This window comes from Brassica napus, chromosome A7, assembly GCF_020379485.1.
Source record: "Brassica napus cultivar Da-Ae chromosome A7, Da-Ae, whole genome shotgun sequence".
NCBI lineage: Eukaryota > Viridiplantae > Streptophyta > Magnoliopsida > Brassicales > Brassicaceae > Brassica > Brassica napus.
This window is the reverse complement of record NC_063440.1, coordinates 15,884,761-15,904,780: the sequence shown is the minus strand read 5'-3', so window position 1 is coordinate 15,904,780 and position 20,020 is coordinate 15,884,761. Positions and strand designations below refer to the sequence as shown.

The 20,020-nt window shown below is 32.6% G+C and overlaps 2 protein-coding genes and 1 long non-coding RNA gene across 7 annotated transcripts; 2 read left to right on the top strand and 1 right to left on the bottom strand.

Moving 5' to 3' along the window:
• Positions 1–1,172: 1,172 nt before the first annotated feature.
• LOC106352675 (cullin-1-like) lies at positions 1,173–7,708 on the bottom strand. 5 transcript variants are annotated; one of them, XM_048736932.1, is made up of 10 exons: positions 3,955–7,708; positions 3,807–3,872; positions 3,334–3,561; positions 3,121–3,244; positions 2,952–3,050; positions 2,697–2,771; positions 2,442–2,627; positions 2,315–2,352; positions 2,106–2,181; positions 1,173–2,030 (listed from the first exon to the last, which is right to left on the bottom strand). In XM_048736932.1, the coding sequence occupies exon 1, from the start codon at positions 7,028–7,030 to the stop codon at positions 4,919–4,921; it is 2,112 nt and encodes a 703-aa protein (XP_048592889.1). In that variant the 5' UTR covers positions 7,031–7,708; the 3' UTR covers positions 1,173–2,030; positions 2,106–2,181; positions 2,315–2,352; positions 2,442–2,627; positions 2,697–2,771; positions 2,952–3,050; positions 3,121–3,244; positions 3,334–3,561; positions 3,807–3,872; positions 3,955–4,918. The 5 variants fall into 5 exon arrangements, with proteins under 5 accessions (XP_048592889.1, XP_048592887.1, XP_048592888.1 ...); XM_048736930.1 differs by having other exon boundaries at positions 3,807–7,708; XM_048736931.1 differs by having other exon boundaries at positions 2,952–3,032; positions 3,807–7,708.
• Positions 7,709–10,513: 2,805 nt separating this feature from the next.
• On the top strand, positions 10,514–13,642 carry LOC111208308. Its single transcript, XR_002660294.2, has 3 exons — positions 10,514–12,952; positions 13,160–13,270; positions 13,423–13,642. It is a non-coding gene; the product is annotated as an uncharacterized LOC111208308 (long non-coding RNA).
• A 2,640-nt stretch (positions 13,643–16,282) lies between these two features.
• LOC106356654 (putative NAC domain-containing protein 94) lies at positions 16,283–18,300 on the top strand. Its single transcript, XM_013796392.3, has 3 exons — positions 16,283–17,170; positions 17,263–17,600; positions 17,687–18,300. The coding sequence occupies exons 1-3, from the start codon at positions 16,984–16,986 to the stop codon at positions 18,167–18,169; spliced, it is 1,008 nt and encodes a 335-aa protein (XP_013651846.2). The 5' UTR covers positions 16,283–16,983; the 3' UTR covers positions 18,170–18,300.
• Positions 18,301–20,020: the final 1,720 nt, after the last annotated feature.

The window sequence follows — 20,020 nt, the reverse complement described above, 5'->3', positions numbered from 1 at the left end:
TATATGTCAAGTGAATTTCCATTAAATAATTTTGTTTATGAAAATACAGTTTTTAAATAATAAAATTTAAAATAAAATTATAATATTAATTTGCTGTATTTATTGGTATTTTTAATTATTATATTATATATAAGGGTCGCTGTGGTGTTCATATACCCGTTCATTAATATTTGAATATTTGGGTTTTTCAATTTTTAATGATCTATAATCCGTTCATGTTTTTTTCTTATTAAGATTGGGTTAAATTCACATTCATATATTATTGGATATACCCAAACTGTGTATTAAATATTCAAAATATATAATATCGATATCTTGTTTTTCCATCAGCTTATATATATATTGGACTAACATATTTGTGCTCGAACTAACACAAATATCCAAAAATAAATTTATTTTCAAATTATCAAAACACTTAATATATCAACAAAAGACACATAATATCTGAAATTGAGGAAATAAATATATTCAAGGTTGGCACTTTAAATAATTTCGGATATGTTATGGATTAATTTTGGATATCGTGTATTATCTAATCGGGTTCAGTTATTTAATCTCTTTCAATTTAATATTTGTTGCACTATTTTTTTAGATCTAACCAAATTTAAGTTCTAGTATTTTGAATCGCGGATTTGGAGCCGGATTTTATACCCAGTTCTAATATAGAAGACATGTTATTTTCTAACAATTTGATTGATTTAATAAAAATTTGCTTGGGTCGATAACTTAAAAAGTCTTCAAATGAATCGCGGAAAGCAAACTTATGTTGTTATATTATATATATTTACGTATATGTAATCTATATATAAAGCTAGTAAAAGTTATTGAATTGATATGTTTAATGCATCTTTAAATAATATTCTTTTAAGGATTTTAGAGAACTATATCCTTGAGTTGTTTTGTCAAAATTTTAAACTTTAAATAGGAACTAAAATAATATATTAAACTTACTCTTACTTAACTCGAACACGTATGTGAAAATATTTTGTGCTCAGTTCAGGACGACCAAATTTAGTTCATATCTTAACTTTGTCATCGAAACAAAAATCTATGCTTTTGCATATTTTTCAATGTTCTCATAGACTTTCAAAGAGTATATTAGCTTCGACTAATCAGTTAATTGTTAGTTTTTTTGCGAAAACAAAGTTTCCTAGACTTGAAAGTTGAACTCATATTATTGTAACCGTACATAAAAATTTGAATCTCCAATAGACACCAATAGATATTGATATCGACCTTCATAATTAGTTTGATCTAAAGAGGCTCTATCCAATCTATAGCAGAAGATTATAAAAACTCGAGAAAATTTTGATTTTCCTCTTCAGTGATATAAAACCTTCACAAGAATTGTCAAAACCAAGAAGGAGATTAGGCCTCTGAGCTGCAGCCTCAATAGCAGCAAAGAGGATGAGGGAACTTGTTGATCTGTTTTTAGGTTATGCTGTCTCCCTCAACCTCTCTTGATTCATATCCTGGAGATGGTGGAAGCGGTGGAGGATGAGGCGGCACCAATCAGTTCAAACTCAAATTCTCAGACTCATCCATTATCTGCTTTTTCATATTCCCACCAAGAACTTCAGCTTCACCAGATACAACCAAAAGATGGCACATAGATTCTACTGAAACTAACCCTCAAACTAAAGAGATACACCTAAGACTCTACTACAGAATTATCAACACGTCTACTCTTCCGATTTATCTTGTACGTTAAAACAACTATAAACTTAACCGTAGAAGAAAAAGGCAAGTAGCTGTAACTTCTAATTGTCATTTACTGATAATGCAAGGATAATGCAAAACATTACAGCTACTGGTTCATATCCCACCCGCTCTGTATATGGCTATACGAAAAATCTCTCATCAGATCCACCACTGGCCTTGTTGTCCTCTGATTCCTTCTGTTACGCGTCAGGTTTCGTTGAGTGGAGATCAGGGAATAATACCTGAGATGAGATCCGCCCCATGGCTTATGATAACCTCTTTTGCATCATGTAAGTATCTCAGCCTCGAGTACCTAACTCCGTACTTCTCTACAATGTTTTTCTACATCTAATCAGAATCACTAACACAGCTCAATATTTGAATGTTGAAATCTTCCACGTAACCTTATGTTGTAGACTGGACCAAATATGAGGTATCACTTCGAAATGGAAGGTTCCATGTCACAACTTTGTCCTTTGGCTACAAATATGAATAAGCAAAAATGAGTTGGACAGTTAGTTCTTTTCACATACAGACGCAAAAACATATTATCTGCCACAAAAAATTACAGCTCAAGAGTCAAAAGGGATGTGTTGTAGTGTAAGGATCCTACCTGAGAAGTACGATCCCCATCCTCTAAATCTTCAACCACTGCAACCAATAAAAGTTAGCATAAGGCCCAAAACAATTCTAGAACGCTCAACAAAGAGAAGTTGAGTGACTGCAATGAGTGTACTCACGATCTGATAACACAACGCATCAAACGCTATGTCCTCTTACACAGAGGTCTGCATTCATCCATATCAGCTTAAAGTGATCAGTTTCCGTGGGTTTATGCTTCCATAGAAACCTGGTTTCTTGTTGATCAGCGTGGAAGAAGTTGAATGCCCATCTCCTTATATCTTTATGGATAGTCCCTGCTGATTCTGTCAACAACAAAATATTATCTTTGAGTAGAAAAGATGTATACACAGATAAAGAGTTTATGTATTCACCTCATCTGCTGCACATAAACTTCGAGATCAACGTTTGTTTTGGGCTTTCAGACGAATAGAAATCGAAGATTTCATCTGAAGACAAATCCAACTCATCAAAAGGGTCCATTACTGTAAACTGATTCTCCTCCCTCATTTCTAATATATATAGTCATATTTTCTCATCCCCTTCTAGTATTTGAGCACTACTTGTTAAACGAAATCTAAAGCAGAGTAATTCTGCCAGCTTTATGGCTAGGAGACAATAAGGGTTACCTTTCTTATGAGAATAACATGGAAGAGGAAAATCTGCCGCATGGATGTTTGAGCATAAGCCGTTAACAAAAACGATATAACCTGTAAGAAAACAAAACACTACAAACTTCATAAGTTAAGAGAAGTTGCATAAGATTTTATGAGAGATAAGCAAGTGTGAAGAGCATACTGTACATATATTGTAGCAAAAGCTCATTTAGGGAACTCTAGATAAAGCCTTCGACTTGAATGAGCTAAAGATTTCTGTTTCAAGTATTTGAGAGAGAGAGAGAGGCAATACACACCATGATCCTCTGATTATACCAAACACACAAAGAGAAAGCTTATGGCTAAACAAACAAACAAAATAACAGTTTTAGATTTAGGTGCTAAACCAACTAACCATTTAGTTTCTATTCAGGATCTAGATAACGGGACGATACCAAGGATGACTCATGTTGCGCTACATGTGATGGTGTTGACTCGCAGATTGAAGCAAAGGAAATATCTTGGAAATTCTCATAGCATAAGAAAAAGTGATGACCAAATGAAGTCGGGCCTGCTCGAACGTTGTTCTTGCGCTATACAGATCCTGAAAGTGAACATCAATTTGCCCATTTTCCGTTGGTCCCTGAAACACATAACAATAGAAAACGTAAGCGTAAGAGGAAGGAAAAAGAAACAATCGGTATGATTCTGATGAGTTTAGAGGTCAATAGTTTTGAAATTAGAGACCCAAAACTTTAAAGCTATAAGTATAACAAACTCTACAAAAGATCACAACTTTTGTAAAAGAAACAAAGCAAACAAACTGAACTGCTCAAATTCGGTTTTGGATTGTTTTATCATCAAAACAGAGATTGAGAATTACAAAACCTGAAAAAACAGATGACAAATCCTCTCCTGTAAAGCGTCATCTCCTCCTTTTAAATCTCCAACAACCTAATTAAACACCAGATCAAGAGCTTTCACCAGTTACAAAACCAAAGATCTGAAACAGAGGAAGTGAAATAATGAACTAAACTTTAACCGTAGGCTCCACCAGTGATGGAACTCGAAGTCCTCCATCTCTCTCACAATATGATAAAAATATCAAAAAAAAAAAGAAATCACAGACAACTCCGAAGAACACTTTTCAAAGAAAAGTGTACAAAAGTTAAGTAATGTTTTTTATGTACCAGGAGCAAGGCGTTCAGTGACTCACCAAATATGAAGGAATAATTTATTTTTACAGTAAACTGTATACAGAGGTAAAGTGATGGAACCAAAACCGAACGCCGTTACTAACTACTAGTTTTCCCCGGAGGCCATGAAGAGATCTGGTGGTTTTAGTGAGAGGAATCTTTCGTAAATCAACCACCGTCTTATATAGTGAGTAAGGAGAGAAGGAGGAAAGCTGAAAAAAATTGAGAAAAATTGTTTTTGCAGAGGTAGATGAATCGGGAGAAGACCAAAGAGATATTGGAAAATCGGCGTAATGTTGAAAAGGTTCGAGAAAAGAGTGATTTGGTGATGTGTTTTTTTTTAATGACTTGTCAATTTAAAAGTCTCATTGGTCTATTTTTTTTTTCCAACGTGGATACCCTCAACGGTGAGGATATGTTACTTTTAGTATTGTATAGATTTACGGACAAAAGGGCGAACGAGAAAGTCAACACAAATCGATTGAACAACATCAGGTCGATCGAAAACTCAGATCTCCATAAGTAGCTTATTGTAGTTTCTGAACCCAAATCATACAGTTGTGACTCTATTAACAAAAGGATTAAGAATCATAGAACATAGTTTTTAAAGCTAATGAAGACTCAGAAAAAAAAATCTACTTTTTATTAGAACCAGCTCCAGTTCCCATCATATCCAAGAAACAAACCGCCATAAGGTCAATTGCATCCCAAGAATAAAACATGACCGTGTTTAAAAAAAAAAACAGGAAAGCAAAATTAAGCAAACAACAAGAGGATAACACTACCAGATATATGCTTTGTTCCCTAAGCCAAGTACCTAAACATGTTAGGATTCATCTTGTCCCTCTCCAAATAATCTCTCGCTATTAATTCCTCTATGCGTGTTTTAATCGCTTTAACATCAGGCTTGAACATCCCACTAAGTTGCTTGACACACTCAGAAACAAGTTGTTCATGTCCCAATACTTTCTTGCCCTTCATGATCCTGACAATAGAAGCCTCAATTGCATAGCGCCTGTCGTTATTAACATATTCAACAACTTTCTTCCGTTCATCAACATGTGAGAGAGGAATCTTTACTCTGCTCATTCTAGAGGTAAATTTGGAGTTGACTTCAAAGACATCAGTCTTGGAGACAGTCTCTGTGGCTGGCTCCTTGATAAGAATCTTGTATTTAGCACATGACAAGGAATGAAGCACCCACACAAGATCTTCATGGCTTAGGTTCAGTTGAGTTTGGATGTCAGTGTAGTTCAGTTGGTCCCTTGTGTTAAAAAGCAGAAGCACAGCAGCCTGGTGAGTCGACACGATCAAATCAATGGGCTTTTGATCGAACTTTCCGTTGATGTGACAAGTGTCTAGTGAGTGGAGCCAAGTAAGTTTCCTACGTTTGTGTTTGGCTTCATAAAACACTTTGAAAATTTCAACACACTTGACCATTTCACTAGGTAGATTCACGTCAAACGTTTTGTAACTTGGCCAAACACTAGTTGTAAGAAGAGTGACGTTAAAATCAATCCCTGGTTTTGCAGCAGGGTTACTGGCTACATACTCATCGAAGCTGTTTTGGTTTTGTCTTGACAATGTCAAATCTGTCACCATTCCCTCCATCTTATAAGTAAAATTCCCACCAAACTGTTGTTTGAGCTTTGTAATGATCCCTCTCTCATGATCATCACTAGCATCACGATTCAATAGCAGCCTACGTGCCAGCTTCTTCTTGTAAAACTCTGCAAAAAGATCCTTGTCATCACTTATATACGCAAGAAACTTGACCACCTTCTCAATAGCTTCATCACTCAGCTCCTCACTTGCCCATTTCTTGAGAATTATAATTCTGTCACAAATTGTTGCCAGTGATTCAGCACTTAAAGAGCTTCCAGACACTGCTTTGCTACAGAAGAACTTAAATGCCTCTTTCAAGGACTTGTGAAAGATGGTTTGATTCTCGAGACACTTGGTGACATAGACTATGTACTTATCATGTACCTCAATCACTTTTCTGATTGCAGCCGTGTCTTGACCATCTGTGTCTTCAACATGCTGCTTGAACATGTTTGTTATAGGTTCCAAGCCTCCCGCAATTTCCCTGAACTCTGAGTGCTTTTTCTCAAGAAGCTTGTTTGCATACACTACAAACAACTCATGCTCTACTTTCTTAACCAGCTCTGGCTCACTGCTTGCGTAAAGGTAGTGAGACATTCTCTTCTTCTCCTTCTTTACACATTCTTCAGACTTCCGAATGTAATCAAAGTAAGAATATTCTTGAATCCATCTTGATGCCTTGCGAGAATAGTAAGACGCTGTACCTTCAAGCATGAAGCTCTCCAAATCTTGTTCGTATCTTGTCATATTACCCATTCCAATCTCTACATAAATGTCTTTAATGTTTTCAAGTAACGCCCTATCAATACCAGTATCATCACCTTCTCGTTCTTTATCAACTATAGCTATCACAGCTTCTCTGACCCTGCGTTGCAACGTGTTATAAACCATGTCAACGAAGCATGCTAATCCAACTTCTTCCAGAGATAGGAGTGAATTGCGATAAACGAAGTAACGGTCAAGATAGTGGAAGATCCTGGATAGGCGTCTAACCATCTTTTTATGGATAGACCATCTTTCAAGAAGTACTCGCAGCAGCATATATTCATCGTCATAGGTCTTCCTTAGAGAAGGCAAAGCTGTCGACTTAGTATATTCCTCAAGTACTTCACAGTACTTGTTATAAAGCTTCTCTGTGTGATCATGAGGAGGTTTCTGGGTGCACATAACGTAGACAGTCGTGTAAAGTTTTATATATTGCTCACTATTAATTGAGTTCCCAGGAAGTCCTTCCACATGCTTTTCCAGCTTAGTGATACCAATCTGCATAATTCTCCATCCTTGCGCAAAGTCAATCGTCCTGGCCATCATGCAGAAATTAAAGTGCAACGGCTGAGCTTTTGTGGCCGAGAGATATGCCAAGAGAGAATCAAAACCCTAAAGTCGTTCTGGATATATTCTCTATATATAACTGTTGAGATATCCTCTTTTTATTTAAAATAATATGTCAATTCATTATTAATAGAAAAGGAAACAAGTGAACTTTTATTCACATGGTAACAAGTAAAGTCGATTTAAATAAGAAGAGGAAAATCCCACTTAAAAAGGAAACAAGTTTGTAACTTTTGTTCTTTTAATTTATACGGAGATAAAATAGTTGGTATTACGTATTCCACCTGCTTTTTCGGAGAGAAAGATTTATCGTTTGAGAAATTTTGATATAGACGCCACGTGTCCCCCAATCTTTTGAGCAGTTTAGTTATTTATGAAATTGGTATCATTGATAAAAGAGATAATTTGGAAAATACCTTGTTTTATTTATGATTTATATTTTCCTAAATAATATGTTAATTCTTAGGAAATTTTCTAAACAACCACATTTCTAATACCATTTTTCATGTTTACTTTAACCATATTTACTTTCAATTTTAAAAAGGTAAACATACATTTATAACTTTAGGATTAACTAATCTAGACTTATGGTTTATAGTTGAGGGGTGAGGGTTTGGAAGGTGAGGTTTAGGATATTAATAAATATTTAAAAATTTTAGAATTTTTTTTAAATAATTTCAAAAAGAAAATTAGAGCTCGATTGTTTGTAGTTTTTGCTTTAGTTTTAGGTGATGATTGTTTCAATAGTTTTTAGTTTTAGTTTTTGGTTTTTAGATTTTAGTTTTTGGTTTTTAGATTTTGGTTTTTGGTTTTCAGTTTTTGGTTTTTAGTTTTTGGTTTTTAGATTTTGATTTTGGTTTTCGTTTTGCAGTATTTTTTTTATTTTCAAAAATTAATTAATAGATTACTTTAAAATAATACAACAAAATAGCCATAAATATTTAGATTTTACAATTAAAACTTATCAAAATACTGTGATTATTATTTTAAAATAAAATACAATAACATATTTTAATTATTATATTTTTATGAAAATATATTATAAAAAATATAAATGATAAAATATATATAAATTACACAAAATTAAAAAAAAAAAAATTGAAACTACTTAGAAAATTATCTTATATAAAATATTTTAATTTTAAAAACTTGAATAAATAGTTTTTCTTATATAAATATTATAAATTATACAAAAATAAAAACACATAAAATTATGAAATTAATTATAAATTTTCTTATATAAATTATTTATATTTTCTTAAAGTTGAATGGCATTTTTTATATTTCAGGATTATACAATATATTGTATGAATAAAACATATTATGTTTTTATAATATTTGTTATTTTTAATTAATTTCATAATTTTATGTGCTTTTATTTTTGTATAATTTATAATATTTATATAAGAAAAACTATTTATTCAAGTTTTTAAAATTAAATATTTTATATAAGAAAATTTTCTAAGTAGTTTCAAAATTTAAATTTTTTTTTAATTTTGTGTAATTTATATATATTTTATAATTTATATTTTATATAATATATTTTCATAAAAATATAATAATTAAAATATGTTATTGTATTTTATTTTAAAATAATAATCACAGTATTTTGATAAGTTTTAATTGTAAAATCTAAATATTTATGGCTATTTTGTTGTATTATTTTAAAGTAATCTATTAATTAATTTTTGAAAATAAAAAAATACTGCAAAACAAAAAGCCAAAATCAAAATCTAAAAACCAAAAACTAAAAACTAAAAACCAAAAACTGAAAACCAAAAACCAAAATCTAAAAACCAAAAACTAAAATCTAAAAACCAAAAACTAAAACTAAAAACTATTGAAACAATCATCACCTTAGAAAAAAATTGAAAACATTATCGAAAAGTATAAAAAGTTCAAATTTAAAAAATATAAAAATTATTATAATTTCATTTTTATTATTTTTAATATTATTTATTTAAATAATTATATATTTAGAAATTAATAAAGCAATGGGTATAAAAGTGTTTTGCCTCTTTAATGGATGAGATATTTGTAAAAATGTTCATTTAATGAAGGTAAACATGAATAATAGTACAAACAATGTGGTAAACATGAAATTCTCTCTAATGATAAAATAGATTTCCATAATATTTAGGATTGATAGGATCTGATCATCGGCCAGTAATGGCTTATCTTGAGGATAAAGTACCCAGGCGACAGGGTTAATTTTCATTAGATAAAAGATGTATTCGACAAGATGGTTTAATGAAATCCATTGGTAGAGCCTGGGTAGATTCAGAGGAAGAAAGTTCAAAGGATTTTGTTACAAAAATTTGTAATTTTCATCATGAAATTGCTAGATGGCATAAGAATAATCCACCATATGGGAAAAGAGAAAATTAGCAAGCTTCAACAAGCTTTGGAAGAAGTACAAACAGATAACAGTAGAAATCAGGAGGAAATAATGGATGTCTCTAAGAAACTACAGAAACTGTACAATGATGAGGAGGAGTAATGGCAATAGAAGAGTAGGACTATGTGGCATACATCATGGGATCTATACACCAACTTTTATCATGCTTTAAGGAAACAACATCGTACTCGCAATAGGATTGTCAGTTTACACGACGCAGACAAACATTAGATAACAGGGGAAAAAGAAGTACAAAAGGTTGCAGTGCACTATTTTGATAATCTATTCAGTACCACTTCTCCCTCATACTTTGAAAGTTTTTTGGAAGGGATCACACCAAGCATCACTTATCAGATGAGTCAGCGGTTGATCAGGATAGCAACGGAGGAAAGAGGTAAGACAAGCTTTGTTTATAATGCACCCAGATAAAGCCCCTGGATTGAATGGCATGACATCACTTTTCTTCCAGCACTCTTGGCCTATTATAAAGAATGACCTGCATGCAATGTTTTTAAACCCGATCCGGACACTGAATCGGACGACATACCGGGTTGTTGGGTCACTGGATCGACCGCGGATAAACCACGGGTTAATAAATGAATTAATTTTATTATATAATAATATATCAGATATGTAAATAAAAATATAGAAACTAAAGTTTAATATTTTCTAATTTTTTTAAAACATAAGATAATAGTTTGGATATGTATATATTTTATGTTTAAAAACATTTAGAAAATACTTAACTTTAGTTTTTATATTTTTATTTTCATTTGACATACAAAATATCAAAAAATAGTTTAGACTATTTAAAATTTTCTCTTACAAGGTAAGAGTTATGACATCTAAAAATATCAAGACATAAAATTTATAAATATTTAAATATCTAATGTGAATAATAAATTAAACTTCAAATACAAAATAAACCAAAAGTAAAAGATCATTATACTAAATTGTCAATAACGGAAATAAACTAACACCAAATTACATCAACTAATTTTGGTTCTCTCTACCATCGTTCTCTTCATTTTTTTCAGGTGGCATAGTGAAATCTTCATCAAAATCTAAAAATCACAAATATAAAACTAAAAAGGAAAAACCTAACCTCTTTTTTTTTTTGTCAGCACCTAATACCTTAATTGGAAATTTAGAATATAAAACATAATCTAAAAACATAATACGGTATCGGGTTTCGGGTTTTACTGGGCTTTTGCGGGTTTCTAAATATTGGGTTTTTCACAAAATTCAAACTGGATTTTTTCTGGGTCACCGGGTTTACCGGTTCAACCGCGGGTCCGGGTCGGGTTTCAAAACACTGCCTGCATGGTATGGTCAATAATTTAAACATTACAAATATTTTTCTCATTCCTGAAATGGAGAGGCCTACAAGGATGACGGAGCTACGGCCGATTAGTCTATGCAATGTAAAATATAAGATCATTTCTAAGGTGTTATGCCAGAGATTTAAGACCTGCCTACCCACACTTATTTCGGAAACACAATCGGGTTTGGTTTTGTACCTGGAAGGTTGATTTCAGACAAAATCCTTATATCACAATAGATTTTTCATGGTTTAATGACTAATAAGTTATGCAAGAACAAGTTTATGACCATAAAAACATATAAGCGTCCCAAATTGCGAACATTAAAAATGTTGAGGGAGAGAAACAACTAACATGAATAAAGGTTGCAAGGGTATGCCCTTCGATTGCTATTTGCAGATGATAGTCTTTTTTTGGTAAGACACAAAAATAGGAGTGTCAAACTATTATCAGGATTTTATAAGAGTATGAGGAAATATCGGGCCAAATGATAAATTTCCAAAAAATTTATATTCAATTTGGACAGAAGATTGAGGAATCCATTCGGCAGAAGCTTGGGGATATTTTAGGGATTTAGAACATAGATGGGATGGTTCATATTTGGGAATGCCATAAAAAATTTGGGGGATCAAAGACACAAGTTTTTTGTTTTATCCAAGACCGTTTAAATAATCTGGCTAATGGATGAACTTTTCAATTATTCACCAAATGGGGAAAGAAATTGATTCTAAAATCAGTATTTACTGCTTTACCAAATCACATAATGTCTTGTTTTCGTCTACCAAAGGTCGTAACAAATAAATTGACGAGTGCAGTGGCACAATTTTGGTTGAGTTTAAAGGAAAATACAAAAGGCATGACTGGAAATCATGGGAAAAATTATGCAATCCCAAGGATGAAGGAAGCATGTGGTTTAAAGATCTTACAAATTTAAACAAGACCATAATTGGAAAGCAATTTTGGCGCTTGATAAAGAAATCAACTGCATTATTTCCTCGCGTATTCAAAGGACAGTACTCCAGGAACGCCTCCCCCGGAAACCAATTAGATCATATTCACCGTCATATGGCTGGCGCAGTATCGTCTTTGCTAGATCTCTGGTTAGCTAAAGACTAATCAAAAAGTTTGGATCAAGATCATCTATTTCAGTATGGAATAATCTTTTGCTTCCAACCAATCGCCCAAGACCATCAAATAGAAATTAACACAACCTTTACCCTGATCTTACAGTGAATTTTTTTTTATCAATGTAACTTCGCAAACATTGAATTTACAAGCAATTCAGGTTTTTTTTTGTGGATCCCAATGATGTAAAGATTATAGAAAGCATACCATTGAGCTGGACAAAGACAAAAGATAAAGATGTATGACACTTCACCTAATGGGAAGTACACATGAAATATGGATATATACATATTTCAAATGAACTAAATTAAGGAAATAAAACTAATAAAACTTAGTTCTAACTAGAATTAAAAGTAATAGTGCTTTGATTTAAAAAAAAATATGTGTAACTCAGTATAACCCGCAAAATGAGCAACTTAAACAATCTAAGTTTTTATGGCCAAATCAAAAGTCTAAATGCAAAAAAAAACTAATAAAATTTAAATCTATTTCAGCACAAAAAAATATTACGGTTAAATTTAGAGAAATAAATACAATTCAATATATTCAAGTAATAACCAATTCAACTAGATATTATATATTCAAATTACATATCTAATTAAAATAATATAATATTATTCATAAAATAATTAAAATTTAAATTAGATACTAATAATTTTTTAATATATTTATTTTGTAAAAATATATGTCCCTGCATGAACACAAAAAAACACTTTTATATAGAGAAATTAGGTGGGATATACACGAAAGAAGCCGAAATTAGCTAAATACCCGTTCCTTTGACCAAAAAAAAAGAGCTAAATACCCGTTCCCTGTTTAGACCTCTATGCACTTTAACACCCCTATTCTCCCTATAATCCTATGTAATCCTATGATAGATTTGCTGTCAGAAATAAGAAGATGTCGATACGTATATCTTGATATAATTATTAAACCTACTCTATACAAATACTGAAAAGAGAAGTGAAAAGTCGATATTCACATATCTTAAAAAATAGCTTTTTGTATTCAAGAGACATATCTTCCCCAAGCGAAAGACATCCGCGAGCATCTTATGTAAGTATAACTATATAACCTTTTTATTTTTGATAATCTCCATTTTTTCCCTAGTTTAATATCGTTTTCTGTAAATATGAACTATATAACCTTGCTAATTTCCATTTTCCCCCCAATTTTCTTCTATCACAGTTTCAGTTTCATGCTCTATTTTTTCTTTCTTTAGATTGTTGAAAAAATATATGAGATTTGGTTTTTGTTCGTCAGGGGAACACTATGAATGTTTCTTCAAGCGTACTACTTATTCATGATCGTGTTTGATTCACGCTCACCGCACCAATTTGATAGAACTCAAGTATATTTCTACCAAAAACAGAGGTTACAACGGAATTACAGAGAAATCTATCTTGAATCTCTTAGGAGAAACAATCCCAAGCCACAAGGCTCCTACTAACCAACTCCTCTCCCAATTACAATTTCATCTATTTATACTTTCTTAGTGTAACCGTTTCTTCTCTTCTCACTTGCAGGTGGACAGCTCGTTAGCTTCTCACGTGACAATTCCTTTGCTCTTATGATCATACCAATCTCACACCGATGCGTCTATTTTTTTTTAAAGAGATCTCTAACTTATATCTGAGATGAATCTAAATACACATACCACTAATTGAGCACTTTTATTGGTGATCTCCTAAGAGCTTCAGAGACTTTTTTATATGAAATATGATGAGAGATTTTTTTTTTTTTGTGTGAGACAGATTTATTTAAACTTTTACCAAAAAAAAAAAAGTGATAGACGTTTCTTATTATAGTGACTCTGAACAAACAGAGACAAACCAGCTCTATAAATGTCCTTGTTTTTCCTGTGCAATTTTTTAATGTTAAAATTTAATTAGATAAATAACTAGCGTTAAGAATCTAAAGCGTGACCAGCTATCTAAACAGAACCGAAGGATATAGAGGCCTTTCAAAGACGATTCAAAATAAATACTAGGTCTTGATGCTTTCCCATATAACAAAACTATTTTCATAACTTCACCACAAGCACATGAATCTGTCTTACAAAAAGGCTATCATCAGGGAATATATATTAAGTATGACACCGGAGGGCTAGTATGTGCTACCCACATCCCCGATATCTTACTTTGACTCTCCACATGATTTAAAAGGCTAACAATCGCTTCTGTAAATAGAATAAAGATGAAACGAGACAAAGAATCTCCATAACATATGTCTTTCTATGGGACAATATTCCCCTTGGGCTGGACGTTCATGAGGATTCGATACTTACACAGATGTAACAAATAGCATTATCCACTCGATCCACGTTTCTGAAAAACCCATATGCTTCATAACATATCTAATAAGTTTCTATGACATATGATCATATGTTTTGTGTATATCTGTTTTAATAGCCATCCCCTTATTTCTCCCACATTGATTAGCTTTTAGTGCATGAAACATCTTCTAAACGATCATATTATTATATGTGATCTATTTACCAGTAACAAAAGCTGATTGAATTTCAAAGATAAGCGCATCTAAGACTATTTCAGTGTCTGGCATTAAAAAATTGGAAACAATTTTATAACTCAAATTGCACAGATAGTTCGAAACGGGCCACTATAACGACCTTATCTTTCTTCGAAATGAGACAAATGTTTGTATCATTCAATCCTTAAACAATATTGACACCATCAAATAGAAATTCATTAACCATATGGAAACAAAGTTTTACTTCCCATTATTTTATTGGAGCTGTGAAATCCTGATTAATCGAATCTGTGATATATAGTCGTAGTGATGTTAGCCATTGCTACAAAATATGGTCGAAGGTGTAAATAATTTCACCTACATATATCTAACATCCTGTTACATTCATATTTGACAATAATTCACGTTAATAAATCATTCAAGGAATTTTGGACTTAGTTTCATATATTTTCCGTCAGAGAACATTTGTCGCAAACTAGAGAGTTTATTAACACGTAACTTTTTTTTTATTAACACGTAACTTTCTAAAGGAAAAAGAAAAAGAAAAAGAAAAAAATTTCACAACTTGCCCAAGACTGAACACTTGTTTAGTACGTCAACTTTCTTTTTTGTTTTGTTTTTTTGAGCACAAACCTAAACCATTATATTTAATATTTACTACCTATGGATTTTTTTATTTAACATGCATGTGCTAGTACTACTATATATATGCATGTACTTTGATAATCACAGTATTAGTAAATAAAGTTTTTAAAATATGGGTTGCTGAAATTAATGGACTTTCACATATAAAGAGAAAGAGAAAACTTAGGTTGAAAGCAATTGACCAAACTTCTGAACTTGTGTTGCGTGGGTTAATAAACCCATGCTTTTTTGGATTTATCTCATCTTGAACGTTGTTTGTTTATTTTTCTTTAAAAATAAATTACCACGAGATCTTCATTTCTACATTATGTTTTTACATGTCTCAAACTTGGAGACACACATAGCAAGCTTAAGTAATGTATTCGATTTAACCGATGCCTAATTTGATTTAGGCTTAACTTGGAAGTTGTTTAACTGAATTTTAAAATATTTCTACGTTTAAATTGTTGATTACTTGCTTACTAACGAGAAATTCGATAAATCAAGACCTCACAGCTTCGATAAATCAAGACCTCACAGCCTCAGTTCTAGAAGGTGGTGTAAATTAGTCCTATTTGCGATCTAGAAAAAGCTTTAGGACCAGACGGGATAACAAGATTATTTTACCAAAATTTTTGAGATATAGGAAAAAGAATTTAACCCGTATGGTTACTGAATTCTTTTTCGATAAATTCATTCCTCGATGATTGAATGACACAAACATTTATTTCATTTCAAAGAAAGATAAGCCAACTGAGATAGCCCAGTTTTGGCATTTTAATTTAGAGATATGAAACGTGAGCTATAAGATCGTCTCCAAGGTATTGTGTCAAAGACTAAATAAAATCTTACCGGAACATATATCGGAAACTTAGTCAGCCTTTGTTGCGGGTAGACAGATCACATACAATATTATGATATTTCAAGAGATATTTCATAAATTAAGAACAAATTCAGGAGGTAAACGAATGGCTATCAAAATAGAATGAGAGTTATGAGGGCAATGGGATAGCTTCTCATTAAGAGCAATATTATTGGAGGGTTTTTGATCTTAGGTTCTTAAAATACATGTATGTGTATATATATATTATATATGCGTATATAATTGCGGGGTTCTAAGCTTTACGGGAAACTCAACCGAAAGTTTCTTATTTAAAAACTTTCGATTGGGTTTCCTTGTAAAGCTTAGAACCCTGCAATTACATACGTATATATAATATATACATACACATACATGTATTTTAAGAACCTAAGATCAAGAAACCTCCAATAATGTTGCTCTAAGATGGCTACAAAAATTGATACAAAGCACAACACCAAAACAGCAACGCCTCAGCCCTGATTCAGTCCTAACGAAAAGATCAATGAGTCAACCATTGATCGATGCTTCATTGCGAATCCTGTCATGAAGCAAATCTTCCTAACGCAAGATAAAACTAGAACCTGCCATCGCAGAAGACACCAAACTTTCGAGCAACGATATTGGATTTTGATGATTGTTTGGCAAATTAATGACTACAGGAAATTCCGAACACAGAGCAGCAATACACTTCAGCAAGAAACGATAACGAGGCCAATCAGTAGTTACGAAAAGTCGGTCGAATATACGTACATAAAAATTGTCGTAAAGGAAAATGTTTTTCCATAACCTTTTATAATTTAATATTAATGTACACTTTTCATTTGCGTCACGCCCGAAATTTTAAGAAAATATATAAAATGACGAAGAAAACAAAGATCATATCTTTCTTGCAAAACTCTCCACTTCTCCTAGAGACATTGGTCTTATAGCTATGCATAACTTTCTGGTCCAATTATCATTTCCCCATGAACACATTTCTTGATATCTAAGCAACTTCTGTCTTCTTCTCTTCATGCTCCAAGGCTCTCTCACACACAATTTCTATAAATCTCTCTTACTCTCTTCATTCTCTTTTGGTAGATTTATTTCATAATCACAATAGTACTAAATTATGGATGATGAAGAAAGCAACAACGTAGAAAGATTCGATGACGTCGTTTTGCCAGGGTTTAGGTTTCATCCCACAGACGAAGAACTCGTAAGTTTCTACCTGAAACGGAAGGTTCTACACAGATCTCTTCCCTTTGAACTCATCAAAAAAGTCGATATCTATAAATACGATCCGTGGGACCTCCCAAGTACGCCACACTGAACTCTTATTACTAACTTTTCTCCAAACTTATGGACACTAAAGCCTTGAATGCATTTTCTTGAATCAATGTTTAAAAAGAGCTTGCAGCGATGGGGGAGAAAGAGTGGTACTTTTACTGTCCAAGAGACAGGAAATATCGAAACAGCACGAGGCCTAACCGTGTAACTGGAGGTGGATTCTGGAAAGCAACCGGAACAGACCGGCCTATATACTCATTGGACTCCACTCGATGCATTGGTTTGAAGAAGTCGCTTGTGTTCTACCGTGGTCGAGCTGCTAAAGGATCCAAAACCGATTGGATGATGCACGAATTTCGCCTCCCTTCTCTCTCTGACTCTCATCGCTCATCGTCGTATCCCAGTTACAATAACAAGAAGCAACACCATAACATCAACAATAAAGAGATTCCTTCAAGCGTAAGTAACCACACTTTCCCTAACTTGCTTTACACGCGGGAGAAATAACCTTTCGTTTGTGTTTGTGTTTTTTTTTTTTTGGGTAGGATGCTTGGGCTATTTGCAGAATATTTAAGAAGACGAACTCAGTATCATCACAAAGATCAGTCCCACAATCATGGCTTCATCCGGCAATACCTGAAACCAGCCAATACAACTCAGTGCCACAAACCACAACTCTTTTTGCTTCAACAGACGTTTTCAGCAACATACCAACAAGACAAAACCTTATCTCTTCTCCAGTAGACGAACCCGCAAGCTTCACAGAGTCGGCTGCTGCTTATTTTGCTTCTCAGATGCTCGGAGTTCCGTACAACATAGCTAGAAACAACGGAACAGGGGATGCTATGTTTCTGAGAAACAGTGAAACAGAGAATGTTCTGTTTCCTAGCAACAATGAGGATAACTACTTTCACAACTTGGCCGGAGGATTGACTCACGAGCTTCCGAATGTAAGATCAATGGTCGAGACTGGTTTTGAGACGACCGCTAGTGAGATGTCGGCGACGTATTCCCCTCCTAACACTTAAGTTGTACCATTACCACTTAGCTAGTGTAGGACATCGCTGATATGTGTTAGTTTTTAATTACCTTTTTAATGTTACTTTAGTTTTTGTTTCTTGGAGACCAAAAAGAAAGAAAAAAAACTAAGACTTGCTTTGCTTTTTGTAGCCTTCGGCCTTTAGAAGTAACCTAATCTTGGACAATGTAACTTTGGTTTACTTTCTTTATTTGTGAAAAACTTTTGCTTAAGATTATGTCTACTATGATTTCAATGAATCGGTATTACACAAAAGTCGAGAACTCAAGATGGCAGAGTTTCTCTATGGACATCTCCAATGGTTGTGTCTAGGGATATTATATAGGGTTTATCCAACCCAGCCAAGCCCTATTTAAACTTAAGCTCAACCATAAATGTACCCTAACCCTTTTAGAACCCATAAAAAAAGTAAAATAGGGTTGAACCCTTTTCAACCTTCTTTAGACCCTTTATCTTTTTTTTTTAATAATGTGAATACATGTTATATAATCTCTGGCAAAAAATATTATTTCATATATTAATATAAATCAAAGTAAATGGTTTTTGATTAAAATATTTCTAGTTTATAATCTGAAGTGATTACTGCAGAAAACTTATTTTTGTGATTTTGCAGGAAAACTCACTTTTGCGGTTTTGACGGGAAACACATTTTGAGGAAAAACTCATATGTGCGGTTTTGGAAAAACTCACATTTGCGGTTTTGAAAAGAAAATCAATTTTAAGGATTTAGCGGAACAACTTGTGTCAATATTAAGTTTTAAATGGAAGTACTAAATTTTTTGGTTAAAGTATTAACAAATTCGTTAACCTTTATATGTAACATAAAAATGTCCAAAATTTTAGGGATTAGTGTAGTGTAAATGAGTTTGTGAATATTGTTTTTAGTTGATGCACTACTGTTTTTATGTTCTTATTAATTTTTTTGAAAATGATATACCAATCAAAGAAATTTTATATATTTTTATTTTTTGATCATTTTCATGTATCATTGGAGATGGTTAAAATGCCAGCTTAGAAAACCGCAAAATAGTATATATTTTTTTGAACAACCAAATACTTAATTAAGGCCTTAAAACGGCATTGCAAAGTGAGGATTACATACCGCTGATTGGAATCAGCTATAGAGTTCAGACTACGAGGAATAAAGAAGAAATGCAGAAATGAAAAATAAGATGATAGAGTTTCGATATCCAGATTAAGTCCGTAGATTTCCACATGATGTAGCTTCGAGATGAATGTGTTGATTAGGCACTTGATAGAAACTGTAATCATTGCATAGATCTAGATGATCACCGATTTTTCTCAAAAGAAAGTAAAGTCTGGAAATTATCTAAATAGATGTGTCTCTATTTTTTTTTATCTGATTAATGTCTTCAAATTGACTTTGTCATCATCAAATCCACTATAAATGTAAAAACCTATAATTCTATAGGTAGCGGAAAAATATTTGAGAAAGAGACCAATTGTTTGGTGAAGAAAAATGTTCTCTTTTTCCATTACAAGTAGCAAACCAAAATGGAGGTTTCAACACAGAATAAAATTTTGGTCAGGTTATAACATCTAAATGGCAACATGCAAAAAAAATGGCGGTGCAGTCATAATAGTAACAAACACACACACACACACACATATATATATATAGGAACCATAATCTCTTTTTGTTGGTTTATGTATTTGAGATTTGAAAATCAATAAAATGGGGTATCAAAACGAGAAGTAGTTAAAAGAGCATTTATTTTTGTACATGTCTTTTTCTCTTTTAATTTCACACTGAACAAAACATGATCTAATTTGATAGGTAGGACTGGTCTAAAAATTTTAGTTATCTAATCATTCTTGT

Bases quoted from the DNA above. Each gene is read 5' to 3' on its own strand.
- LOC106352675 (XM_048736930.1), bottom strand. From the start codon at position 7,030: ATGATGGCCAGGACGATTGACTTTGCGCAAGGATGGAGAATTATGCAG.
- LOC106356654 (XM_013796392.3), top strand. From the start codon at position 16,984: ATGGATGATGAAGAAAGCAACAACGTAGAAAGATTCGATGACGTCGTT. The intron at 17,171-17,262 runs GTACGCCACACT...ATGTTTAAAAAG, and splicing joins CGATCCGTGGGACCTCCCAA to AGCTTGCAGCGATGGGGGAG. The intron at 17,601-17,686 runs GTAAGTAACCAC...TTTTTTGGGTAG, and splicing joins ATAAAGAGATTCCTTCAAGC to GATGCTTGGGCTATTTGCAG.